The sequence below is a fragment of the Lipophrys pholis genome (genome assembly GCF_963383615.2).
Source record: "Lipophrys pholis genome assembly, chromosome: 13".
Taxonomy (NCBI): Eukaryota; Metazoa; Chordata; class Actinopteri; order Blenniiformes; family Blenniidae; genus Lipophrys; species Lipophrys pholis.
The window spans coordinates 7,425,703-7,450,219 of record NC_137632.1 but is presented as its reverse complement, the minus strand read 5'-3'; the positions used below and the strand labels follow the sequence as shown (position 1 = coordinate 7,450,219).

General features: G+C 40.5%; 1 protein-coding gene across 2 annotated transcripts in view; it reads left to right on the top strand.

The window, feature by feature from the left end:
- Positions 1-3,765: 3,765 nt before the first annotated feature.
- fgf14 (fibroblast growth factor 14) overlaps positions 3,766-24,517 on the top strand; it is a gene marked incomplete at both ends in the record, with an annotated part of 113,048 nt that continues 92,296 nt past the window's right edge. Inside the window, one exon of one of the 2 annotated variants that reach the window (XM_080478408.1) lies at positions 3,766-4,738. In XM_080478408.1, the coding sequence (XP_080334534.1) occupies positions 4,531-4,738 (208 nt within the window). The remainder of the gene's footprint in view (positions 4,739-24,517) is intronic. The other variant, XM_080478405.1, reaches the window with a different exon arrangement.

The window sequence follows — 24,517 nt, the reverse complement described above, 5'->3', positions numbered from 1 at the left end:
TGGTCACAATGGTTTTTAAAGAGGAGTCTGTTCTGATGTGTGTGGGATTCCTCTATTTATTTCATTGGCCTTTTGCCTTATTACTCACAATGTGGGTGCAGTGGAGAGGTTTCAGAGACGATGTCTAAACATCAAATACGGTGTCACACTTTACTAGAGTATCGCTGAGTGGGAGCCGACAGTAAATTAAAAGTGCAAGAGCATCAAGTGTGCATTTGCTCCATGTACAATGTTTCATGCAAACGTACACACTCTGTAACTGAGGAAAGAAACTTAATATAGAGCGTTTGAGCTTCTTGAGTTTGAGAAAGCATAGAAAGTGGCTGTGAGCCTGGCAGCTTGGACGCTGGATGTCTGCGGCTGTGTCATGAACAACTTGTTACAGGGCATTCACTGGGCAAATTGTCAAGACAGCGAGTGTCAAAATAGAAGCTTGTACCGAATTGACTCAGTGTTTATGTCAATATGTGTGTGTTTGAGTGAAGACTTTAGTGAGAGCTGGGTTCACATCAGCTGCTCATGAAGGATGACTTTCTCCAAGCTGTGCCAAACACGTCTCTCCTCTGATCCACAGACATCTCTGCCGTGGGCATGCCCGGTAAGAAATGCTAAACGCTGCATGCATGTCTAAGTTTGTGTTTCTCTCATAGACGATGATAAAAATCCAAACTGTACGACGTGAAGCTAATTTTTAATTTTTTTTATTTTTTTTTAGAAAGAATCTTAGCCCACTCAAGAAATAATAAGAAAATTATTGAAAAAAAAAAATGTTTTCCTTGAAATTTCTAAAAAATTTAATTGTAAATTTTTGGGGCAATTGTGATATTTGAATGGTGTTATCTCTTGTATTATATTCTTCTTTAGTTGCACCTGTGTACCTCTAACCCATCAATACCCAGAATTCCACAAGACATATACTACTGAATTTCCTCTTAATGTATAGGTTATTCCGCCACTCTTTTAATTACTGTGTTGATTTGAAAATAATGTTTTCTTGAAAAACAAATGCATACTGACTAGGACACATGTTTTTTCCCCCCAAGAGGCCAGAGAGATTTTAGTAGCCGATATGTGGTATAAACAAGCAGCACATTAGGAAGAATGGGATCCTGCCAGACCTGTGTCTGTGTGGCGTTTGCATGTTTTCATGTTTTCCCTGTGCCTCCATTAACTGTGGAGCCGATCTTCCTGTCACACTCCTAAACACATGCATGTTTGCTTAATTGGTGAGTCTAAATTGGTTGTCAGTGTTACGATTGACTGTACAGAGGGTTCCCTGTTATGTCTGACTAAAGCTGTTAGAAAAAAAAATTGATGAACATGCAGATGTTGACCGTTACTTTGACTTTTTTTTTTATTTATTAATTTTTTTTATGAAAGAAGTCTAAATGCTTTTTTCTAATGTATTTTTGTTGGTATTTTATTTTCCACATTAAAATTAAAAATTCAGATCTATTCAAATCCACCGATCTCTAAGTGATGAGGCTCGTTGGCGCAGTCTTCCCCATGTGTGATGGATTTAAACGTGTGCAGTAAAACCACGGAGACAACGGGTAAAACTGGAACCACTCCATTTATCTCCATGCATCTTAAATCAAGTTATTTTTTCCCATCGAGAGAAAACAGGCTGTTAAAAACTCACAGGGGAGCAACTTCCTGCCGGCCGCAGGCTGAGCAATCAAAAAGAAGTATTCTAATGATCCCTGACAAAATAGTCAGACGATATCCTCCAGGGTGCGATGATACTTTACATTACAGTAGACGGATCGATAGCAAAGATGACATGGAAAGCCTCTGCAGGGGGAGAGGGCCAGAGAGATTGCAGTGCGCTGCTTCTGACTGCTGATCACACAATGGGGTCAACGTCTGCAGCATGTAAAATGTTGGAGTTGATAAGGGTTAACGTATGATAATATGGTTATGAATAGATTAGGTGAAGTTTCGATTATAGTTGGGCACTAAGTATGGGTTAAGGGGCAAATATGGGCATTATATGAATGTCCGATGAAATTCTATGTGCAGCAAGCATGGTAATGTGGAGGACTTTGTTCAATAAGCATACGTTGAAAGAATGACTGCCATCTGATGAATTCAATTAGAAAACAATCTTATCCTGAGTCTTCAAAATGGTGACAGTGCAAAAATATAATGCTGCGTTAAGAAAGTCAATCAGGAAGCATTTTGTTTCAAAAGTGGCCCACATCCCCGAGGAACCAGTTATCACAGACAACTGACAAGACCTGGGCGCCACAAAACTAGGTCATTAAAGTGGATTAATGCTGTAATTCGGAGATGAACACACAACACAACCCCACTAATGAACTCCTCCAGTCTCTCATCAGGCTTCCTGTGCTGTGGTTAATATTGTTTACACAAACCTCAGCTCTTTCTCCGTACTGCTCACTCGACATCACGCTGGATATATAAAAAGCTTTAAAAAAAATAAAAAAAAGCAGATGTGCAGCTGTATGGTGTAATTATAGAAGGAAATGAACATGGAAAAGATAAATGATGTAAAGAGGTTGGGTGATATGCTCCATGCAAGTCAAGAAAGAAGTATCAGATGTGAAAGTTGTACACACCACATGGTTTTAGGGGTCGTTTGTAATAAGTGGGGATCCATTAAGTGTTTCACTCTTTTGTAAAAACTGCACTTTTTTTTTTAAATCATTCAAACATTATAGCTGAAAATATGAAATTTATTCTTACGGGTTGTCAAAATGGCTATTTGTTCTGCTTGCACTACAGTTAATATTACTTACTGGCAACAGTGTCTAACACCTGTGAGTGGCGTCAACTGTATACCGAGCAACAAATGGGTCCTCTTTCCAAACACTGGCAGACAAACTGACTTCTGACATTTGTGCTGAGAGGGAGTCATGGTGACAGATGTCATTGGGTGATTATACCCTAACATCTGAAGGACTGAAAGCACAGGGGAGCTTCAAACTACAAAAACACCCCTCATTCAAAATCAATTCTCATCGTGTACTTATTGGAAACGGTGAACTTCAGTGTGCAAACACAATACTTTACCTCTCTACTACCCATCTCTTTGGTGATGGGCAGGAATAATCAAGTGAAAACATTGTCTTCTTTTCCTTTGGCACGTGATGGAAAATCTTTAACCTGAAGCTCTGGAGTACTCTGATGGTAGAGGGGAAACAGTAGCTATGAGCAACACTCACTGGTTCTCTGGCCTCAGGGATGGAGGAACAGACACAACTTGTGTGTGTGCATGTGCCCTGACATTTCCATTTATTTTGTGCTTGTATGTTGGGAGTTATGAATGGCAGTGTTTGTGTTTTGTTACATTTGAATAAATCTTTCACGGTATTGACAAAGTGGCTCACTCCCCATTAACCCACATAGATGAGTTTTTTTATTTTATTTTATTTTTGGCACCTGTGACTTTAAACCTGCTCATCCATCGCTTGAGATCCATCTAGGGGGGCACAGAGCTGAGACAACTTGAGTAACTGGGGGCAAAGATGTGATACATGAGGAAGAAATGACAGGGGGATGATGCTTGTGGATGCGGGCTCTCTGACGTGCTCCCCCAGACGCGGTCACGTCCGTGCGTCCGAGCTGAAGCAGCTCGGGACAACGATCCCAGCCGGATCAGAGGGGAGGAAAAAAAATAATAATTCCGAGCATCACTGATATGACGGCGCAGAAACCACGTGTTTACGTAATGGAAAGCCAATCTTTCAATTTAACCCCTCCTCCTCGCCTATTCCTAACTGAGGTCCGACGCTGGAGGAAATACACGCAAATGTTTTGATACGGGCGCGTCGGACTTTTGGAGACATCCAGTAACGTGGTGCTGAGGACGCCTGAGGAAGATTCCCCACAAAGGGAAAGAAACGCACACTCCAGGAATCACGAGCACACACACACACACACACACACACACACACACACACACACACACACACACACACACACACACACACACACACACACACACACACACACACACACACACACACACACACACACACACACACACACACACACTCTCTCTCTCTCTCTGACACGCGCACCAAGAAACCCAAGACTGGCTTGAGCAGAAACGTTGCAGCGTGGGACTGGAGAGAAATGAAAGCTGAGGCTGGTGGAGCCTGACCTCGCCAGAGACGAATTGGACTTGATCCGGCAATGTGCTGTTTTGTTGGGGCTATCATTGCAGCAGTCTGTGCTTAGGATGCATCCTCCCTTGGCTTTTGATGCTGTGCAGATCCACCCTCCTCTCCTCAGAGTGATGAACTAATAGGCAATGATTTTCTCCTCGGAAGTCCACCGTGGTGTACTGTTTTCACGTTAGTTGTGTTTGTTTACTGGCGACCCGTCTCCTCCCGGTGCGACACATGCAATTTACAGAGTGTATTTTCTATGATCGACTAGTTGAGGAGGCATTCTTTACACCCCAGAAGAAGAAAACACACCATTATCACGAAGTCTGACAGACACTGACTATTTTGTCACGTGCATGAAAGCGCATAGGACTTGGATATACCTATTTTTTCTATGATACAATTGGTAGCCTTGTTCGGGAGAACTGATCCAATTGTGTTATTATGCAACCGCAAGGATCTCATCTATATCTGGGTGTTTAAGCCACTGGATTGCTCTTCGCCCAAATCAATGTGGTTTCTTTGGAACATTTTCAGCAAAGGAACGCATATGCTGCAGTGTCTTTGTGGCAAGAGTCTTAAGAAAAACAAGAATCCAAGTGGTAAGCTTATCACCATTATACTCCTCCGTCTCTGTGAACCGGCGTTACGCGTGCGTGCGCGTGTGTGAGTGTGTTTGTGTGTGCATGCGTGTGTGAGTGTGTGTGTGTGAGAGGGAGAGGAAGAGAGACTGCGCTATTTGTTTGTTTGTTCTGATCGTGCAATCATATTAATGCAGTGTGGATCATGCAGTGGCGCTGGAGAACAACTTATTCCGTGCAGCTTCCACATTGGCGATCTTTTTTTTTTTTTTTTGGGAGAGAGAGAGGGGGGGGGGGGGCAGCAGCAGCACGCAGACACACAACCCCCCCTGCATCACCACGGCACCACGATCTTCTAACTTTTTAAATAAGACTCCCTCTCTCTCTCTGCCGCTTTCCCTTGCATACACGAGATGCTATTTCATCACATCCACACTCAGTGGATTACAATTTCTTATTTTATATATCCTTCTGTCCAACGTGATTCCCCCTAACCAGATTATTCCATCCCCGGGTTGACTGCAGCAGCATTCCCCCCCTCTGCATCACCACTTCTCGATTAAACGAGCTCCTCGCTCTGTTTTCAGCAAACCATCCGGAGGAGACAGACAATTCCTTCATGTCTGTCACTCTGCTGTTTGCAGGCCAATATTCATCATGCCATCCTGCTGAAGACAGATTTAATGTATGCACTCGAGTTGATTTTAGGGAGCAGAGGTGCGTGTGGGGCATGGAGAAATAAAACGCTGCACTAAAATGCAAACCCTGCACTTGAGCCAGTCCACATTCAATTCAGATTGTTGACTTTATTCTGCGGGCAAGGCGATGCACGACCACTGGCTGTGGTTTGTGAAGCAGTCGTTATTAGCGCTGCTATGCATTGTACTGCAGAGGGTCAGTGGATGAGCAATGTTGATTTCAACAGGCTGTTGTAAAGCCCCAGGTGGACAGCATGTAGTGCGGCTACTTGTTACCTCATGGAGCAGCAGTTTGAAGATGATGTGCTGAGCAGCAGTACAGTTCCTCCACACTGCAGCTGCAGTATAGTAGATCATCATCATCATACTGTAGTGGGACTATTATGTCTTGCAGACACTGCAGGAGCAACAACAAAAACAGTGTCTGCTATCGTCTAAACAGGCTCTGTGATTACAGCATTCTATTCTTGCAGTAGGTGCTAAATGTAGGTGTTTTTAAGTGTTGTAAACATTTGTATCAAAGGTTAGATTGAGCCTTTCACGAGTAAGGAGGATTTTTCCAGTGCCAGAGTCAAACAAAGGCTTTTGTAGCGACCAGAACTAACTCTGGAATCACCCCAGAGGCCTTTTGAAAAGACTTAACTCTAATTTAGGGTCAGTAATACGTTTTTTTTCAAGGCACTTCAGAAAATTAACAGGAAGGAAGGAGAGGTGTGTTACTGAAGAGTATATTTTGTCCAGGTTCATCTAAATTGCTCTTAAACTCCGAGCTATAACAAAAGTTGGTTCACCTGCAGACATCACTCCTATGTATCTCTCTTTGAAACCAAAATACAGTTTGCCAGTTTATTTGTTTTATTAGAAGAGTGCATACTATTATAATGTCATGCTTTATTTATAGTTTTGGTTGCAAAAGAATAAAGTTTTGTCACATTTAACTCTTTCATAGATTAGCTCCAAATCCCAATCGAGGTTAAAATCTGGGGGGGGGGGGGGGGGATTGTTTATTGCAGGTGGATTCCAATTTAAATGTGATAGAAGTGTTGTGACTGAGCCAGAAAAGAGCTTTAAGTAGCTGCAGAAGTTAACTCTGAAAGCTTTGAACATCCACATTTAAAAGTTCGATTCCCAATGTACAGCTACACATCTTTTGTATAATTTGATCCAACTAGATTTACAGTAATTAACTACAAAAAAAAAAGGTGGCCACATTTGAAAAAAATCTGCTTAATTTATATTTGTAAAGAACACAAGCACCCTACAGTTCTGAATTGACATTATTTTATGATTGCAGTCTGTATTCATACATTTTATACCAAAGAAATGGGTTTTATGTCACATTTTGCTGTGTCCTAGTTGAAATATGTAAAAAAAATCAAGTTTTTAATGTTGTTATTCTCACTTAATTCTCAAAAGATGTGTTGTGTTGCCTTAACAGGGGCTTTCGGGAGCTAGCAAAACTAACACTGAAAACACCTTACAGGCATTCATAAATAGTTCTGCTCCATTTGTGAATAAAGTTACCAACATACCCTAGAAAATAAAATAAATAAAATGGTGAGGTTTGAAAAATAAAATGTGTTAAAGGGCATAATCAGCACTTATCCACACAATCACAAGCTGGTCAAGCATTGTTTACAAGCATTTCTTATCCTGATGTAATAGAAGTAGACAGAATTTCATAACTTCATGTTTTAGCCATAATGTAATAGCCATGAAAATAAGTTTAGTTTTTTTTTTGTTTTTTTTCCGTGGGAAGTAAGTAGGTTAGTTGAAGTTGGACAAAGAAAAAGAAAAATGGCCTTGTTTAAGAGCTGGGTGTGCAATAACTGTTGTGTTGTCATGCAATATCAGAGAAAAGAGGATGATTGGTTGATTACATGTAATGTGCAAGCAACAGTAGACTCTGGGGTTTATAAGTGACATAACACTGCTCAGTGGAAAAGCTGCAGCGATAGAGTAATAGACTCTGACTTGTGCTCAACTCGGTGCAGGCAATCAATCAATGCAGGGGCTTCAGTGTCTGAATTTTGAAGCCATGTGTCTTCGACTGTGAGAGTCGGCCATATTTAACGTGTAGAGGATTATTATTGACTTTTAAAGAGGAGATGTATGCTCAAAATGGACAGGGGTTTGGGCCAAAGTAGCAGACAGAGCATGTAATTGACCAAGAAATGAAGTAGGGCAGAATGCATAGTGTGCCAGTGGGGTGCAGTAGTGTTTGTCAAAACTAAAAGCTACTTTTCCATGACTCGCACTGTCAGACACATCAATGAACTGATCTGAAATATCTTCTGAAGTGCCTTAAGAAGCCGAGTTGTTTTTTTCTTTCCTAATACTTCTCTCACAGCAGGACAGGTCAATCCACCATGTGGGCCTTTGTCAAGTCTCTCCACTGTAGCGCTGAAGAGATCCTGAGCTGCAAGGGCCTAGTTATAGTGCTCCAGCTCCTGGGCTGTATTTTTAGAAACACAACAATGTAACTGTGAGAACACAGAGCAAATACACAAACCACAGTGAATCAGTGAAGTCGGGGTTAGTCAACAGCTAAACACCAGTCTCATAATTCATAGATGATCTCTGCAATGCACAAAGGCTCACTTTTTGAAGATCATCAGTTCATTGTAAAACGTTGAAAGCAGCAAATCGGTTAAGCTCCAGTAGATTTGACTTGATTATATCCATTATTGTTAGTAATTCCTTGTTAAGGACATTATCATTTCATATTTTATTTCTTACTATTTTGTATGAACCAAAATGTGTGTGCAGAATTTGTTTCCTTATCTGCAATTACAATGTTTACATCAGACACACGAGAGCTATATACTTAAAGTAATATATATTTTGACATTTCTGCTTTGTTTACTCACCATACATTTACGCTACATCTAGATGATTCTTTGAAAATCCATCTGCATTAGTTTTATTTTCCACCCTCATTGTACAGGAAAGGTCAAGACGAATATCCCCTCTCTTGTTTAAAACTAAGCGGTGATGCATTCATGGCAGCTGTTTTGATGTGCAGCTACATAGATATGTATAGAGTACTTATCGAGGCAGACCACATGGTTCAGAGTATAATTAAAATACCACGAATGCCATGATTGCGTTGTTAAATGGATTGGGCCTTGTGGTGACACTGTAGGGTTTAAAGCATCTTTGGAGTCTCATATACTGTTTGTACTCGGCTCCACGTGGATGAGGTTAAGATAAGCCACAGAGAGATGCTGCATTCTGATACAAGTGCAACGTTGGAGCAAAGCTCTGTCCAGCACACTACACGGTGACTCACATTCTTGGTGGATGTGGCAATTTGCCATTATGTAAAGACGATGTGTCCACTTTTGGCACTCTTGAAAAATTGCCATCAGATAAAGCCAGCGAGCCTTTATACTCACTGACCCTCTAAGATTCCTCCAGCTGTGTCAATGTTTTCCAGCAAGCTTGTTGTTTCATCTGTGCTGCCCTGCCCTCAGGGTTGGTGGTCTGGTGCAGCTGGCACTGCCGATTTATCCTTAATGTTCACTCTTGTGTAACAGTATGGGTACATGTCTTGGAGTAAATGTACTTCATTAACTCAATTAAGTAATGAATCAGCTGAGCGAAAAGGATGGCGATACAATAAGTTTCACTCTGCTTTTGCAGTGATGTCGACCGAGTCAAAGTCCACATAGATGTTATTATAAAACTTTGTGAATGTCACTCAATGGTACGTACAGTCATTATGAGCGGCAGTAGTGTAATTAGGGCATTTGTGGTAAATGGCTGAGGGGGGAGTTATGTCATGAACTGCCATGTGTAATGAAGGCACATATTTGATTGGTACTCACTGACATGTCCTGGTCTTAAACACTGTGAAAAATCCTGCAAGTATAATCGCCAGGTTGCTCAAAGAGTATAATTGCAGTGGATGTGTAAAGCCAGAGTGTGGCTTCCTCAGAGTCTCACTGCAGCCTCTCATTGACAGCAGAGTGACAGTGCAGGTCAAAGAGAACCTGGGAATCCACATGATGATGGTTCATAGCGCATCAAGTGAAACTCAAGCCTATGGTGTGTGACAGAGCCAGGGGGTCAAACCAAAGCTTCATAATCACCAGGGTCGCCAGGTTTAATCGACAAAACCAGCCAAATAGCCTCTTAAAACAAACCTGATATCAGAATTGAAACTATGCTCATATTAAAGCATGTAAACTGCTTGTATAGTCCAACAGTACTGCTACCATTGTGAAGTGAATCATTATATTAAAAATAAAACAACACCACGGTTATCCAGTTTGTTACATTAATTCATATTTCTTTTTACCTAGCTTCAAAAAAGTCTTCCGTAAGTACAAACAATAAATCATTGGAGCTGTCACTGTCAATGTTGGTGGTCGAATCAGATTTGGCAAGGATTCTCTCTTCCCAGTAATGTAATGAAGTGCTAGATATTTTTAATATGCTTAGAGAGACGTTGAGGGTGTCAGTGAAATTCATGTAAACAAATCAACATACAACTTTTATTCATCAATAGTACGCTATAATTTGCATCCAAAATTAGTCCGTCCAAGCTCAGTCTATGTACAAGAAAATATTAACCTGCGTAAACACTTGAAAAGTAATGCAATTTCATAGGAAAACTGTAGACAGAACCTGAGCTCAGATATGCCCCTGGTTTCTGCCACCCAACATAATTTATAGACGTCCCTGCCATAACCAACTACGCTCACTCTTGAAGAGCCCATAACCTTGTGTTGAAGCTTAGAACTGAGTGCTGTGACATTTTTTATTTGGCACACAAAAAAACATCGAAAATTAATTTACGCATGTAGGTTTATTGTGTATGACATCATTTTTGAATGATTGAAAACTCAACATAGAGGGACATAAATAAACACAAAGCAGCCAGAGCAAAGTTGTGAAGACACGTGTTTACACAGTATACAGTATATTCATTTAACAATCAATTGTTGCTGACAGCTTCATGGCTAAACGTGTAATACATTTTATAAAGAAAGAGACTCATTTGAATTAACATATTGGGTGACCACGTCATAGAGTCTTTACAGTATAGATGCCTTGACTGTCATATAGTCATTGGAATATAATGCTTTGACGGTTTTCCTACATGCAGGACAGCTTATCTAAAACTTAACATGCTTCAAAATCCTGTTTGTTTGACGTTTTAATAAACTCTAAATGTTTCTCTACTGTCTAAAAAATGCAAAAGCCTAATTTATTTGCTTAATACAATCCCACTTGTTTGATTTATGTTAACAAAGAAACCACAGTGTAATTAAAGGGGATGGGTAAGACTCAAACAAGAACTCCTACAATTAGAATAACAGCAGGGTTGACTAAAAATATCCTCCTCCAACCACCGTTGCATGTTGCTAGGTTTCACATAAAAACATTGCAGTAAGTTTGTAAGTGGCTAAGCTGCAGTAGCTTCACACGTGCATGTTTTTTGTTTTTTTTTGGAAGGGGGGGGGGGGGGGTGCATACTGTTGAAGAAAACAACACAAACAAGAGGTACACTTAAGAGGTTCAGCATAGTCCTGTGCGAGGACTGTATTGAAACAGCCGCTACATCTTTAAACTGTGTGTCACATCGATGAACCTATTGTTTCTAAAAATAGCCGAGAGCACACACGTCCTCATAATGGAACCGGAACCCGAAGAAAAGATGAAAGTGTGGGGGTAATAATAAGCTTCTCTGGAGAGAACTCATAAACCGTGATTCTGTTCATGCTTTATGACCATTTAGTGAGAGAGATCGAGTTGTATGTTGTTGCAGTCGATACATCACAGGTCATTGAGAAAACCTGCTTCTCTTTTTGGTGTGACACTGACATGGCACTGGAATGATTATTTTCCAGTGTGAACTAATCTGTGGTGTACGTGTTCTCTCTTTGATAACTGCCATTCACCTACCAAATGTAAGGCAGATAAGCTTACGTACAAATCCCATGATAGTTATATACACTAGGCGTAAGAAAGAAGCGAGGGGTGGCTGCTTTTCAAAGGTGAACTCCGCAGAGATGAATTCACACCAAGCATCTCTGAGGATGCTCTCATCTTGCTGTTGCTGATTGCAGTGGTCAGGGGAAGGATGCGACATGTGGTGCCTCGGAGGGTGACTCTGTCCACTGGAGCTGCAGGTGGATGGTTTCAGTGGGCAATGACAAAGCTGCCCTCTTTTCACCTCACCTAAAGAGCTGGCACTGAGAAATGGTCCAAGAGTACAAAGAGAGAGAGAATATCTCTTGTTTGCGCAATACTTTGATCTTTAGTGTTTCTAGGATTGTGCTGTTATGAAATGACAGGTCTTAATACAGGCTGAATATGTGAATGTGGACATTCATCCATTGTTTAAATGTGTTCTTGCTGTTTCCAGTCAGTTCAGAGGCAGAATTCTAACACTATTTTCACTTCAAAAGTCAGATGAACCACATGTGAAAGTGGCCTGGATCTGATTTAAATAAATTGGATTTGCTCTGTTCTGGCTATCATGAAGAAAAGTCAGATATGGACCATGTTTTCCTGCAGTCTGAACAAAGTCTAGATTTATTCACAGAAACAGTGCCAGTATTTTTTATTGGCATTATCTATTATTTAATTTTTTAAGTATTTCTGTATTTAAAGCTATTAAAACAATTGCTTTAGATTAGAAATTATGATCTCTGAAAGGAATCCACATCTCATTATTTTGTTCTTCATCTGAAAGTTTAGGCATTTTTAGTCTTACTACTTTCATACGTGTCACTTAAAATAACGCCACAAAATAATTTAAAAAGATAAACAAATCAAATTAGGTTATACTGCAAGCCTCCTATTGCTGAATACTGAAGCCCCAAAGTTGGCGAAGGGATGGTTAGCAAGCAAAGTGTTTAGCAGTTTGAGAATCAGATATTTCCATTAGGACTTCATGTAGGTCATCCCAGAGCTAACAGTACAATGACTATCAGACCTACACTGAATGAATCGTATGCATTGAAGGTGTCAATGATCAGCTGTTTGCTCACGAGTTGGACACATCAACTTGAATAGTGATATCATGTCAGTGTTGTGTTTAGTTGTTTCTGCAGGGTTCAGCACTTTGTGCAGAGTAGAGTACATGGAGGCTGAAGCACACTAGTCGGAGTAGACTGAACGTTGTCATTTGAGATCCCTCTTTTCACGTGACCTTTCAAGCCAACTTGACTCATCTGATCCATTCGCTGTCAGGCAACAGGCTTGATATTTACCTGTATATTGGATCATAACATCCTGAAATTGTCAGTTTTGGGCATTTTTGGTAAAGTTCTGGGGGTGCAAATATGATTATAGCAAACTGAGCAAGACTTTCCTCCTTTCTTTGTAACTTGCACTTAGTAGATTGAAAGGTACTAGGAATGGTGTTGGTTCTGAATAAAACATGAATAAAACAATACCAGGCTTTAGTGTACTTTCTATTACACGTTTCATTCTCCGATAAAGCTGGAAAGATGACATCTCTGCGTTGTGTAAGTTGTTCAGCATTACGATCAACCGCATGTAAGTAGGCAATATCAAGCACATTGAAGTGTTAGGCCAACTTAATATTACCAGTAGGAGCTGCAGGTAGAGCGTGAGCGAGGAGTGACAATTAGCTGATTGCTTTGTGATCTGAGTCATAGATACAGTGTGCTCCCCGTTGTGTGAAAGGTTGCTGTGCGGCTGAATGAGAATTACAGTGTGATTACTGTGAATGATGCTGATTTAGCAGAATTAAACCGCTTTGTGAAGGAGCGTTGTATGTGCTGCTTTTATCAGGCTTTCTGCACGCAATACACAAAGCATAATCAAAGCAGCCGCCCTGTAAAACCTCCGGTGAATAATGCTCAACAGCACTTAGGACTCCCTTTTTCTCAGTTTTGGGTGGCAGCTTTGTTTTCAGTCTCTGTTTTGAGGTGTGTTTGTCACTGGCTGGTGAATCTTGCCATTAGTGGATGGATACAGGCGCGGCGCTGTTCAGTCTGAGGGAATAACTTCACAGTGATAAATTTTCTTTCACAGTTGTCAGTTTTATGAACTTCTATGTGTTCAAGTGTCATTTAAGGTCGGTGAAATTTCTGGTTAGTCCGTGAGTGATATGTTGACCACGGTTCTCAAGTGCAGCCCCGAGACCAATTGATCAATTAATCTCAAGAACCGTTCCCATTGAATGACAGCAAATCAGATTGAAAGTGAGTTCGCACGGCACTGCACCAGTGGGAGAAAAAACAGCACATCATTAACCAACGGAATAAGATGTGGATAAAGCGCTTGTTGCCTAAGACCTGGAATAATGTATCATAAGAAATCCAGCTTGATAAGAAAACCTATCGGGGAACTATGAGAACTTTCAGTTGCTGCACTACTTGTACATGACGTGGCATTGTTGAAGGACTCCAGCACCCTTCAGTTCTTCATTTTGCTTTCAAAGTTTTGTTTTCACTTGTTTTGGTAGTTGCAGTGGTACAGATTCCACAGATTTCCATATTTGACTATATGCATATAATTGTAATTGATGCTGTCGGTGAGAAGACTGCGGGGGAGACAGAAAGTGAGTTAAAAAAAAAGAAAAAAAAGACTGGCTATGCACAAATACCACCGACTGTAAATTAGAGTGGGATCAGCCAGCAGTGGCTTCTTGCGAGACACAATTAATTGGCAGTGTGAATGCAGAGGGGTCCTGCTCTGACTGCACGTGGGACGAACCAGCTGTATGATTACTGGGCCACGTAGGGCTGCTTCGGGCTGAGGGAGAGGCCACAGCAGCGCCTGCTGCTCACTGAGGGCAGTGAGGATGATGTTTTCACGTCAGTCTCAGATAAAAGTCGCTCCATCTGTCACTGTTTGATGAGTGTAAAATGAAAGTTGCTACATTGGCTTGGACAACTTGGATGACTTGCTGACTTTACCTGCAGCACATTACAAATGGTCTTGGAACGACATGAGGACTGTTGTCTTTTTTTTTTCACATTTGGCTGGTTATTTTGGTTGTATGGATTTATGATAAAACAAACACAATGTTTATTGTTCCGTTCATCTGTATTGACATTCAGTCTTTCTAGTGGTTTTCTCTTGATTGTAATCTGAACTAGTCAAGTTTAGATTCATTAGCTGTACATTCAAGCTCATGTAGGCTCAATCCCCCAGTTGAACTGAACATTGAACAGCTGACTCAGCATTTTCCTTCCTAGGATGTGTATAGGGGATATCATCTTAAGAGACTTATGTCCCTGTTGCCTGTTGGGTAAGGGTTGAGGTTAGGTGAGTGTTCGTGATGATCAGATAAGACAGTGAAGTCGCTTAAATGATCAAATGCAACAAGAAAGAGTAAATGTAGATTATTGTATAGATAATTATTAGAATCCGAACTGATGAGCTTACATACTTTTCAGAAATGTGATAATTTAAGAACCCCAGTTTGCACATTACAACCCTGGATCCAATTTCTTTCAAAGTACATTTGTGACGTAAGACTTAAATTTCCAGTTATTTTAAAATCACCTGGTCTTTTCTTGTTGTCTATTGTGATTCTTATGGTCTTAGTATTAGCTTTGTTGAGAATTTTCATTTCATTTAACACAGAATTTGTCTCCTCCTCCCTCCTGAAGTAAGGATTCATCAACTGTATATCTGTTAATATGACATTGGTGTCTTGGGGAAAAATCTGGTCGCCTTAATCCGATTTCTGCTGCTATAAACATGTGACATGCTGTTTGCACCACCACATGGATAACGATAAGTATAAAGTCTTTAGTGTACACATAAATACAACCATTGGAAATTCTCCTACAGCGACATGTGCTGCACTTTTTAGACTCAACTTAAAGCTGCATGTTGTTTAATATTCAGCACTGAATAGAAATAATATAAAGATAATACTTCACATCTCCATTATTTAGTTTGCCGTGCTATAAAGACTTGACTTATTTTCGGAAATCTTAACTTGCTGTGTAGAAACACTTGGCCATTTTGAGAACGTTTTTATTCCCAGAAACCCTGAAAAATCGAGGTCCATCTGAAAATAGTCTCAACCGGGAGGTTTTGTAGCCTGTACATTTCCCCATTTGGTTTTCTGCCCTGTGCCTTACAGAGGCTCCATAAATCATCTTGTAATTTGGCTCATCCTCTGGCCTTAATAGTAGGAGCTTGGTGACATACCCCACATTCCTAAGTGGACGACTGCTGTTGTTTTCAGAGCCGGTGTGTAAAATATGATTGTCTTTCCAAATTGCATGTCATAGAGTGAGCTACTATATGTCTGCCACCATCCCCCCCACTCTCCACCCCCGCCTTCCTGGTGTCATACAGGGGTTGTATGTGTTGAACGGTCGCTGTAACTTTCTGACGCCACCGACTTGACATTCACACTCATATCGTACTGTGATAGGCCAGCTGTGCAATGGTGAGAGAAGCACCAGGGGCGTCGTGTTTCTCATTCTGTTACATCTTTCTGTCCATTACTAAAGTATTTGTAGAACTTCGCATGTGTACTACCAAAGACAAAACTATGCCTTTGTCTTCTTCAAGAGATGAGCTGATAATATGTACCATATCCTTCTTAAGAAACCCACAACATGACATCACCTTTCTCTGTTCTTAACCCAACCGTCCACTGTAGCACATACTGTATAACAATGATTAGTGCATTCATGAACACGGAAAGATGGGAAGTTACCAGTTGGGAAAGTTTAACTTCCAAGTTTACATGATAATAAGAGACGGCCAAGCCATTCCGAGATGATCTAAAGAAAGACAAGTTCTGAGTGGGACAGATCTCTGATGTTTTTCCTGAGTGGTTGTTGGAAAATTCCTAATTTCTTTGTTACTCATAAACACTGAAGAGAAAAAACAACAACATGCAGAACCGTAATGTGAACCTAATGCATTCGCTCCCTTTCACATACATCTCTGTGTTCACCTGATGTTATGTTATCTTAATGGGTAATAACTTTTGCAGCTTTTTGATTCTTTTGCCCTTTAAAAACCAACATTTCCAATGAGCGTCAGACAATCATTGGTTAATAATCAATGCTCACTTTTCACAGTGTTGTCGTTATCAGCTTCTGACTCACACAATGTTCCTGTTCCTGTTCTTAGTATTTGAACGTTATACATAACATAGTGAAAACCTTGCGTACTATTCTTACATTACCGTCTTTTCTTTTGTTGGCATGTCAACCTTTTAGCCTGTTATCCTTCCAAATCTGAAACCTGGATCGTGAGTGATAAAACTGCAGAGTATTTCTATGTTGTCATTGTAAACTGCCACAATAGGCTGTCTACTTCATTCGTGTTTAGTCTGTGGTAGCAAGTTAAGTCCTAAATAGCCTCACCTATACTAATGTTTCCACTTTATACTGAAAGCTCACATGATTACAGTGGAGAAGTTTTCAAAGGAATAATTTAGGAATTTTATGAGACGGTGGAGAACTGTACTTTCTGCCATATAACTTAACGCAACATGTTCTGAAAGGCTACAAAGGTATGATTAATATTACATCTTAGTTGGTGAGATGGCCATGCCATTGGCACTGATATAACCATGCAGAAAATCTGTTCATCAATAACAAGGTGGATACTCCTCTTTAGGGCTTCTATTGACTGTCGGGAGGATGATATCCGTCATCGTGGCTATGAAAGACAGAAAGAAAAAACTTGCATAGTTAATTCAGAAACAATATAAAGAAATTAATACTATGAAACCACTAAAATGGGTTGTTGTTTTTAATGCATTCGACTCACAACTTGACTCAGCAAGAAATTGTTAACAATTTAGTCAAAAAATAATAATTTCCCCATTTATGATGGAGAAAAAGGAGATGATACAGACCTATTAACATGTTTCTGATGCTATACAGCGAGAAGGTTGGGTCATGTTCCCTGTGGCTCTGATGACAGCTATGTAGCGTCTTTAACCTTTATCAAACGCTCCACGCGCAACATACTGGGCTGTACATGGGTGCGTGTTTGTGCTATTGAACCGCACTATATGTTAGTACAAATCACACAGCCAGAGGGGCAGCGCTCACGCCACAGCTCGCTGCCGGACTCGTCTACAGCGGTGAAGACAGAAAAACACAAAGCAACGTGAACTCTGTGTGCTTTTCTCCAGTGCTGAAAGTACATTTTAATGATTTGATTATGATTGATTGCTGATATGATTTCATGACTCACTGCTGGCCTGTAGCTCATTTATTACTGTTGTCCATCATGCAACCCGGGTTCCTACTGATGAAATCAGCGGAGCAGGATGCACTCTTTCATTTTTTTTTTTTTTTCCTCTCTCCTTCACTCTCACTTCAGTGGCTATAACATCATTATAGGGCAATATTGCCAGAGTGCAAGGCTTCCAATTAAAATAAAATAATTTCCTGTAAGTTACAAAAACAAGACAGGGTGGAGGCTTTCACATTTTGAAATTAGTATTTTTTTTGGACTACTTCTGACACCTCGGGGCAATGTAGGGTGCAACAAAACACGACAAGGTTGCAAGTAGAAACCTGCAGACACACATGCATTGACATCCACAACCAACATGACGAAGGGAGACAGAGAGGAGAAAGGTTGTGAGTAAAGAAGTGTGTGAGTCACACTAAAGAAAGTGGTCCAACGATGGCATAGACGCAACACCACGGACACTATGAGCATTAGCATTAGCACCCCAAACAGGGCAAATGAATGATACACCTCCCCCGATGGAGTCGTTCCCTTATAATCACTTGATATTCACCAATAATTGAATCTAACAATGATGGTTAAAAAAAAATAAAAAATCATTAAGATACATACATATGCATGTAGGTTCTTCTCCCTGCTTTGACGCATTATGTTTTACTCCCTCCAAGACAACATCAGATTTTATTAACCCGTTCAGTGACTAAATTCAGAACATTCTGTTGGGGAGTGTGTCGAGTTCCTGATATTTACAATTTGTCCTGGTTAACAAATTGCTTCTTCTCTCTTTATACATCCTGCTGTGTTGCAATGTCTTTTGGCAGAAATGACTCTGCTGTCTTTAGTCTGCCAGGTTTGTCTCTCTGGCCGGGTTGTGGTCATTCAGCCTTAAAGCTGCACTTTTTGTAAGCGCTAACTGTGCCCAGACAACTTCTGCATTGTCTGTTCTGTGCCAAATCGCACTGAACTTCACTGTGAGTTGTTGTGATCAGTCCGGTATTTAATATCTTTTTCTTTCTAAAATTAGGTTGGAACTAGATTGAGATCTATCAGATGTCCACAACTCATTGTGTCTTTACACTTCGCATGAGTATGTTTTTGTATACACATCAGCTTAGTGGTGAAAAAAACCCAAAGAAAAATCTCTGTCCTTCCTTTGAATGGGACCAGTCAGTGGTGCAACAGGGGTGCAGAGGGTTGCAGGGTTGGCTCAGCTTTTGCCTGCCCACAATGCTGGGTCATCCTGCTCCTTCACATTTTTGATGCAGGGCTGCTGAGGCTGAAGACCAGCTGAAAGAGCAGGACTCCTCTCCACGTTCTTGTTACGACAAAGCTTTTTTGTCTTTTTATTTAACAATTGGTGTTTGGGACTCATTGGCTTTATTCTCTTCATAGAATCTCATCACTTTGTTTTGAAGCCTGATTAAAAGTGAAAACTGACCTAATTCAGCACACCCATTGTTTGTGTTCCTTTGTAGTCCAATGTCCTTAAAAATATACATGTACATTTTTTTTTTCAACACTTGCAGATGTCTGACAGTCTCCTAATGCCTTGATAGATGTGACAGATTGATGTTATTTGTTGAATCTCTTGGATGAAGCGCATATCAAACATAGCACTGCGCTTCCTCGACTGTCATTGCAGCTTGTTTCACACACACATGCACACTATCTAGCTCCATGTGTCTATCACTCCTCTCCCTGCTCTCCCTGTGTACACGGTCTGCTCTGTGCAGTGCTGGAGGTTGTGTGGTGGCTATGGTATGCTGTGTAGATTTTTGCTGCAGTGCAGCAGGCAGTATTGTGCTGCTGTCTCTGTCTTTCTCCTGCTCTCCCTCTCCCTCTCCCTCTCTCTCTCTCTCTCTCTCTCTCTCTCTCTCTCTCTCTCTCTCTCTCTCTCTCTCTCTCTCTCTCTCTCTCTCTCTCTCTCTCTCTCTCCCTGTTTGCATTCATTTTTTGTGTATATTGTTTTGGAGCAATGGAACACTTCCAGACAGTTTGGCTGGTTAAAAAAAAAAGGCAACACTGAATGAAACACACACACACACACACACACACACACACACACACACACACACACACACACACACACACACACACACACACACACACACACACACACACACACACACACACACACACACACACACACACACACACACACACACTAGCCCTAAATCTTCTGTCTCATTCATCACACCCTGCACTTTGTTGCTTTCAGTTTTTTGTTTTTCCCCCCTTGGTCACTTCTGAAGCTTTGTCAACAGTTTTATGATGACCTTTTGGAAGATTGTATTTTTGATCTTGTTTTCACCTATTGCATATTGCTGTCTTGAAGTTCAGTTCCCACAATTTTCAGCCTGTTCCCCCCCTGTGGCTGTCGTCCTTTATTCAGACACAAAGAGAGCGAGGCAGAGACGATGGCAGTGACTAAGTAACCTGTTTGTGGTGGTGAGTGCTTGGCTCTCTGCACAGAGAGGCCAGTTGTTTTCAGTTATACACACTAGGCTAGAGATGGTGAGGCACTCAGGTACAGTATGTCAGACTCCAGGCAGATACAGCACCCGGGGACATAGTGGACCTGAAACACTTCTCTACAAACAAAATGGAGCTAAACTTACCTGATGCCCAGTATTTTTCAGACATGGCTCTTTCTGGTTGTTGTCTCAGTGCAACGCCGCACATGATGTCACATGCCATACAGGCAGTTTGTAAGTTGCCATGTCACCAACACCACTTAACCGTGACATGGCAGCTCTTGACATTTCTGTTGGTTACCTTCAGCCAGCTGCAAAAGTGTTAATACTATCTGTTGGATTAGGCTATCTGCATGTTGGAAGGCTCTGGTGGGAAGATGTCAGAGGGGTCTTTTAAAGTGCGTGACAGGCAAGGTATGTGTGTTGTTATAAATGTGTGAGAAGGTGGCCATGCTTGTGTGATTGAGTTATAAGGTTGTGTCGGGCTCTGTGGGATGTTCGGAGTGTGAGAACATAAGGAGCCATTCAAAAGGAGATGTTTATTTGGAATAGTTAGAGATATGTTGTTTGAAAGAGTTGAAATAGAAGTGCTTTGCAAACCATGGAAGTAACATCTTTTGCAAAGATTGTGGAGCAGCGTGTTCTCAAGGCAATAAAGACAGAAGAAGAGAACGGTGAGTTCCAGCAAAGAGTTTGATAAACAATTTGTGATCAAACCTACTCAACATATCATATTAAATATTTTGCCCTTTCATTGATATTACCTCCAAATGCATAGGCGTGACAACAGGTCGAACATGGAACATACTCATTGTTGCTACCAGTTCACTTACTCCATTTACAGCATGACTGACATGAATAGTCTGCAACATATTAGAGGTAGATTGATGATCCATGTGTGCCGGTCTTATCAATGCAGTCTCCTTCCACACCAATAAAACTAATCACTGCATTGCAGATGATCACACCTGAAGGTCAGACTAGTGTGTGTGTGTGTGTGTGTGTGTGTGTGTCTGTCTGTCTGTGTGTGTGTGTATGCATGTCGATGTGTGTTGGTTCACTCTCCCAATTATTTTTTATGCAGCATTGTGCCAAACAGGAGGAGGAGATTTCATTAGGAATTCACTGCTTCTGGATATGATTTCGTACTATTTGCCCTGCATTAAATATTAACCGTTTCCGAGGCCACGTATGGAAGCCAAGCTGATTGATGCATGGATTCAGATCTACAGTAACTCTGAACTCAGACTCTCTTCTCTTCTCTTCTCTTCTCTTCTCTTCTCTTCTCTTCTCTTCTCTTCTCTTCTCTTCTCTTCTCTCCTCTCCTCTCCTCTCCTCTCCTCTCCTCTCCTCTCCTCCCCACCCCTCCCCTCTCCTCTCCTCTCCTCTCCTCTCCAAGGTGCTCTGTTTCTTTACATGTTCATAGACATACATGCACACTTACATAAGAGACATTATGCCAGCCGAACACTTTGCCTTGTCTGCAGTAATGCTGCGGCACCTTATCTAACATGCAACCACAGAATTGCTCTTAAAACTTGGTTAATAAGACAGAGCGGCTTTTAAAGCAACTGAGTCACGATCCACAAGTTCCAAGGCCAAACATCAGGACTGTCTATTGTAGCGCTCTCAAAAGGATCATCTCTCCCAGACTCCTCTTTAAACGTACATTGAGGAGTCATGTAATGGCTTAAAAACAAATGTTGTAATACAGCACACCAATGCACTGCCTTTAAAAAGGCCACAGATGTGGTGTGAAGAGATATTCATGCCTCTGCAGCTGAGGTGGGAAGTCTGCCACCTAAATTGGCGAGCATTTTTACATCATCATACAGCGTACTCATGATTTTTCCCTTGATCACTATGACACTATTTACTCTTTCAAGTTAAGGCTTATTTAAGAGCGTTATTGTGGTTTCCTGTATTCATGTAGATATGCAAGCACTGAAAGAGCTGAACAAATTCGAGAACTGGGATGAAATCGGACAGATTGAGTTGTTTAATTAGTTATAGGTGTGACCATTGTAGCATGTCTGTGGAATCTCTGTTTGTCTGTGTCTTACTTAGTTCTCTTCTTCATTGATTTACAGTTCTCATTGACCAAAACATCACAGTGAAGCCAAATACTGGTGGACACATGGACTCTCACCAACATCTTAATAAAAATCAATTGGGAGTTTCCTGGGTTGAGATTGTAGAATGTGTGTTATTATGATTTGGGGCAAATGATTTGTGCACCCACCACCTCTCGTGATGTGTTGCTCTCATCTTACAAGGTGTAGGACAAACCTCAGGTTTGAGATCACAGAAATAAGAGTTTGATTCACTATTTTCCTAGATATTTTATGGCCACACAATTTCTATTGGATTGAGTTTTTTGACTTGAAATGTTTGCTTTCCCTCAAGGTCAGGGATAAAATATTTGATCCAAACAAGCCATGATAATTAGTTGTAAGAAAATGGGAGTTTTTCTCCTGACTCTCATTAACAACACTACAAATAAATATGTATGGATTCTCAGTTTTAGGAGCAATGACATGGGATTGCTCCTGTAAACAAACAGTAGAGTAGATGTGGGTTTTTGATAAATTACAATTTAAATTCTGCGCCATTTTCACCCACATTTTCTGGTGGGTGTGAAATGGACAGTATTCTCTGCTGTATCGTTAGGTGTTTTACGTGGCGTTTTAATGATGCTCTCTGAACCTCCCTGTGAAATTGGTTTTGCTGCGTGAATGTAGGAGTGAATTATGATACAGCACGCATAATAAATTGGACAAAAATACCCCCAACTTAAAACCCTTGACCATGGTGCTTCATAGTGATCACGCAAAGTTAAAGTGAAATTCCTAATTGGTGAGATCCTGATTACAGGTTGTGATCTCTAAATTGTCCTGATGATTAAGGATCTATGTGGCACGGTCACGTGATATAAGGTACTTTGCAGAAAACAATAAATGGAGGGGAGTAAATAGCCAGCAGTACCTGATTTCATAACTACCATTACCAGCTTTTGTATGTGTTCCTGTGTCATTTTTGTAACTAATTTTAAATCAAAATGCAATTTTGTTATAAGATTACAAACTAGGGTGCAACACATTAAAGCTTTAATCATCACAAAGCAAAACAAACCGAAAATAGAAATACGAATGCCTGATTTTGTGTACTTGTCGCACATCTATTATAAATGAATGTCAGAAACTCTTATTACAAATGGATTATCTAAAGTAACCTTTACTGCGTGTGAATAATTAGGATCTAAATTTAGTTCTCTTCCTTTTTCTTCCTCGTGTTTTGTTCATCTGTGCAACATGATTCTATACTGCCGTGGAAATCTTTATAGAGATCTATAGAGAACAATTGGAACAAAAGGGACAAAAGGGAAACTTTCCTCTTTCTCTCCATCTCTTGCATGCTATATGCATACTTAAACAAGAACTTCATAGAAAGATCTATCTATCTATCTATCTATCTATCTATCTATCTATCTATCTATCTATCTATCTATCTATCTATCTATCTATCTATCTATCTATCTATCTATCTATCTATATCAGTTTAGTTTAGTTAAACCCACCAGAGAAAGAACCTTAGATTAGACACAAAGGCATCTAAGGCTTTATCTCCTTATGCCCTTAACCTTAAAAAGCTCCATGGAGATTTTCATTGTTCAGACCTTTGGAGTGGCTGTATGTGGAGCTTGTATCATGTGGGTTGAACTTGCTCTTATGCTCTTCTTCGATGACCTGAATATTGGTGTCTTTCGGAAGGAGGGAGAGAAGAAAAGGGATTGGATTACGACTCCCACACGCCAATGAGCCTCGTATCAACGAGGAAATTGGGGCCACAAATCTTTCATTTATGTGCTTCCAGATGCTTCCAGGAAGAATGTTGTTGGATTAAAATTGGATAATTCTTGAGGAAAAGGATTAATCCCTTTATTGTCATTGTTAATATGGCTTACTTACCAGTATACCTTTCTAGATCTTTTCTTATATACATTACTCATTCGAATGGAAAACAGCAATTCTATAACTCACAGTGGACAATAGATTTTTGTTTTTATTTAGGTGTGCTGAATTAGAATATAAAGTGATGCTATATTATCTATTTCTTTATTTGTTTGTATAGCACTTCACAGAATTAATTACAAACCATAAAATATGATTATATATACGTTTATATAAATACAAGTTACAGTAAAACATAGAAAGAAGACCTTTATTATTGTTTTCTTGTACAAATGTAACTGAACAACCTAATAGCATTGCCCCTCTATTGGTCATCCCACACCTCCAGTTGGGAAGCAACAGCTTCCGAAAACACTGAGGACATAATCCAAAATTAGGAGCATTACATTTAGAAACAGAGGGGAATAGAGGGGTAAGAGAAAGGTGCAACATTTCCCCCGGCGAGATGAAGAGAGCTTCAGCTAAAAATCACATCACAGATTCTTT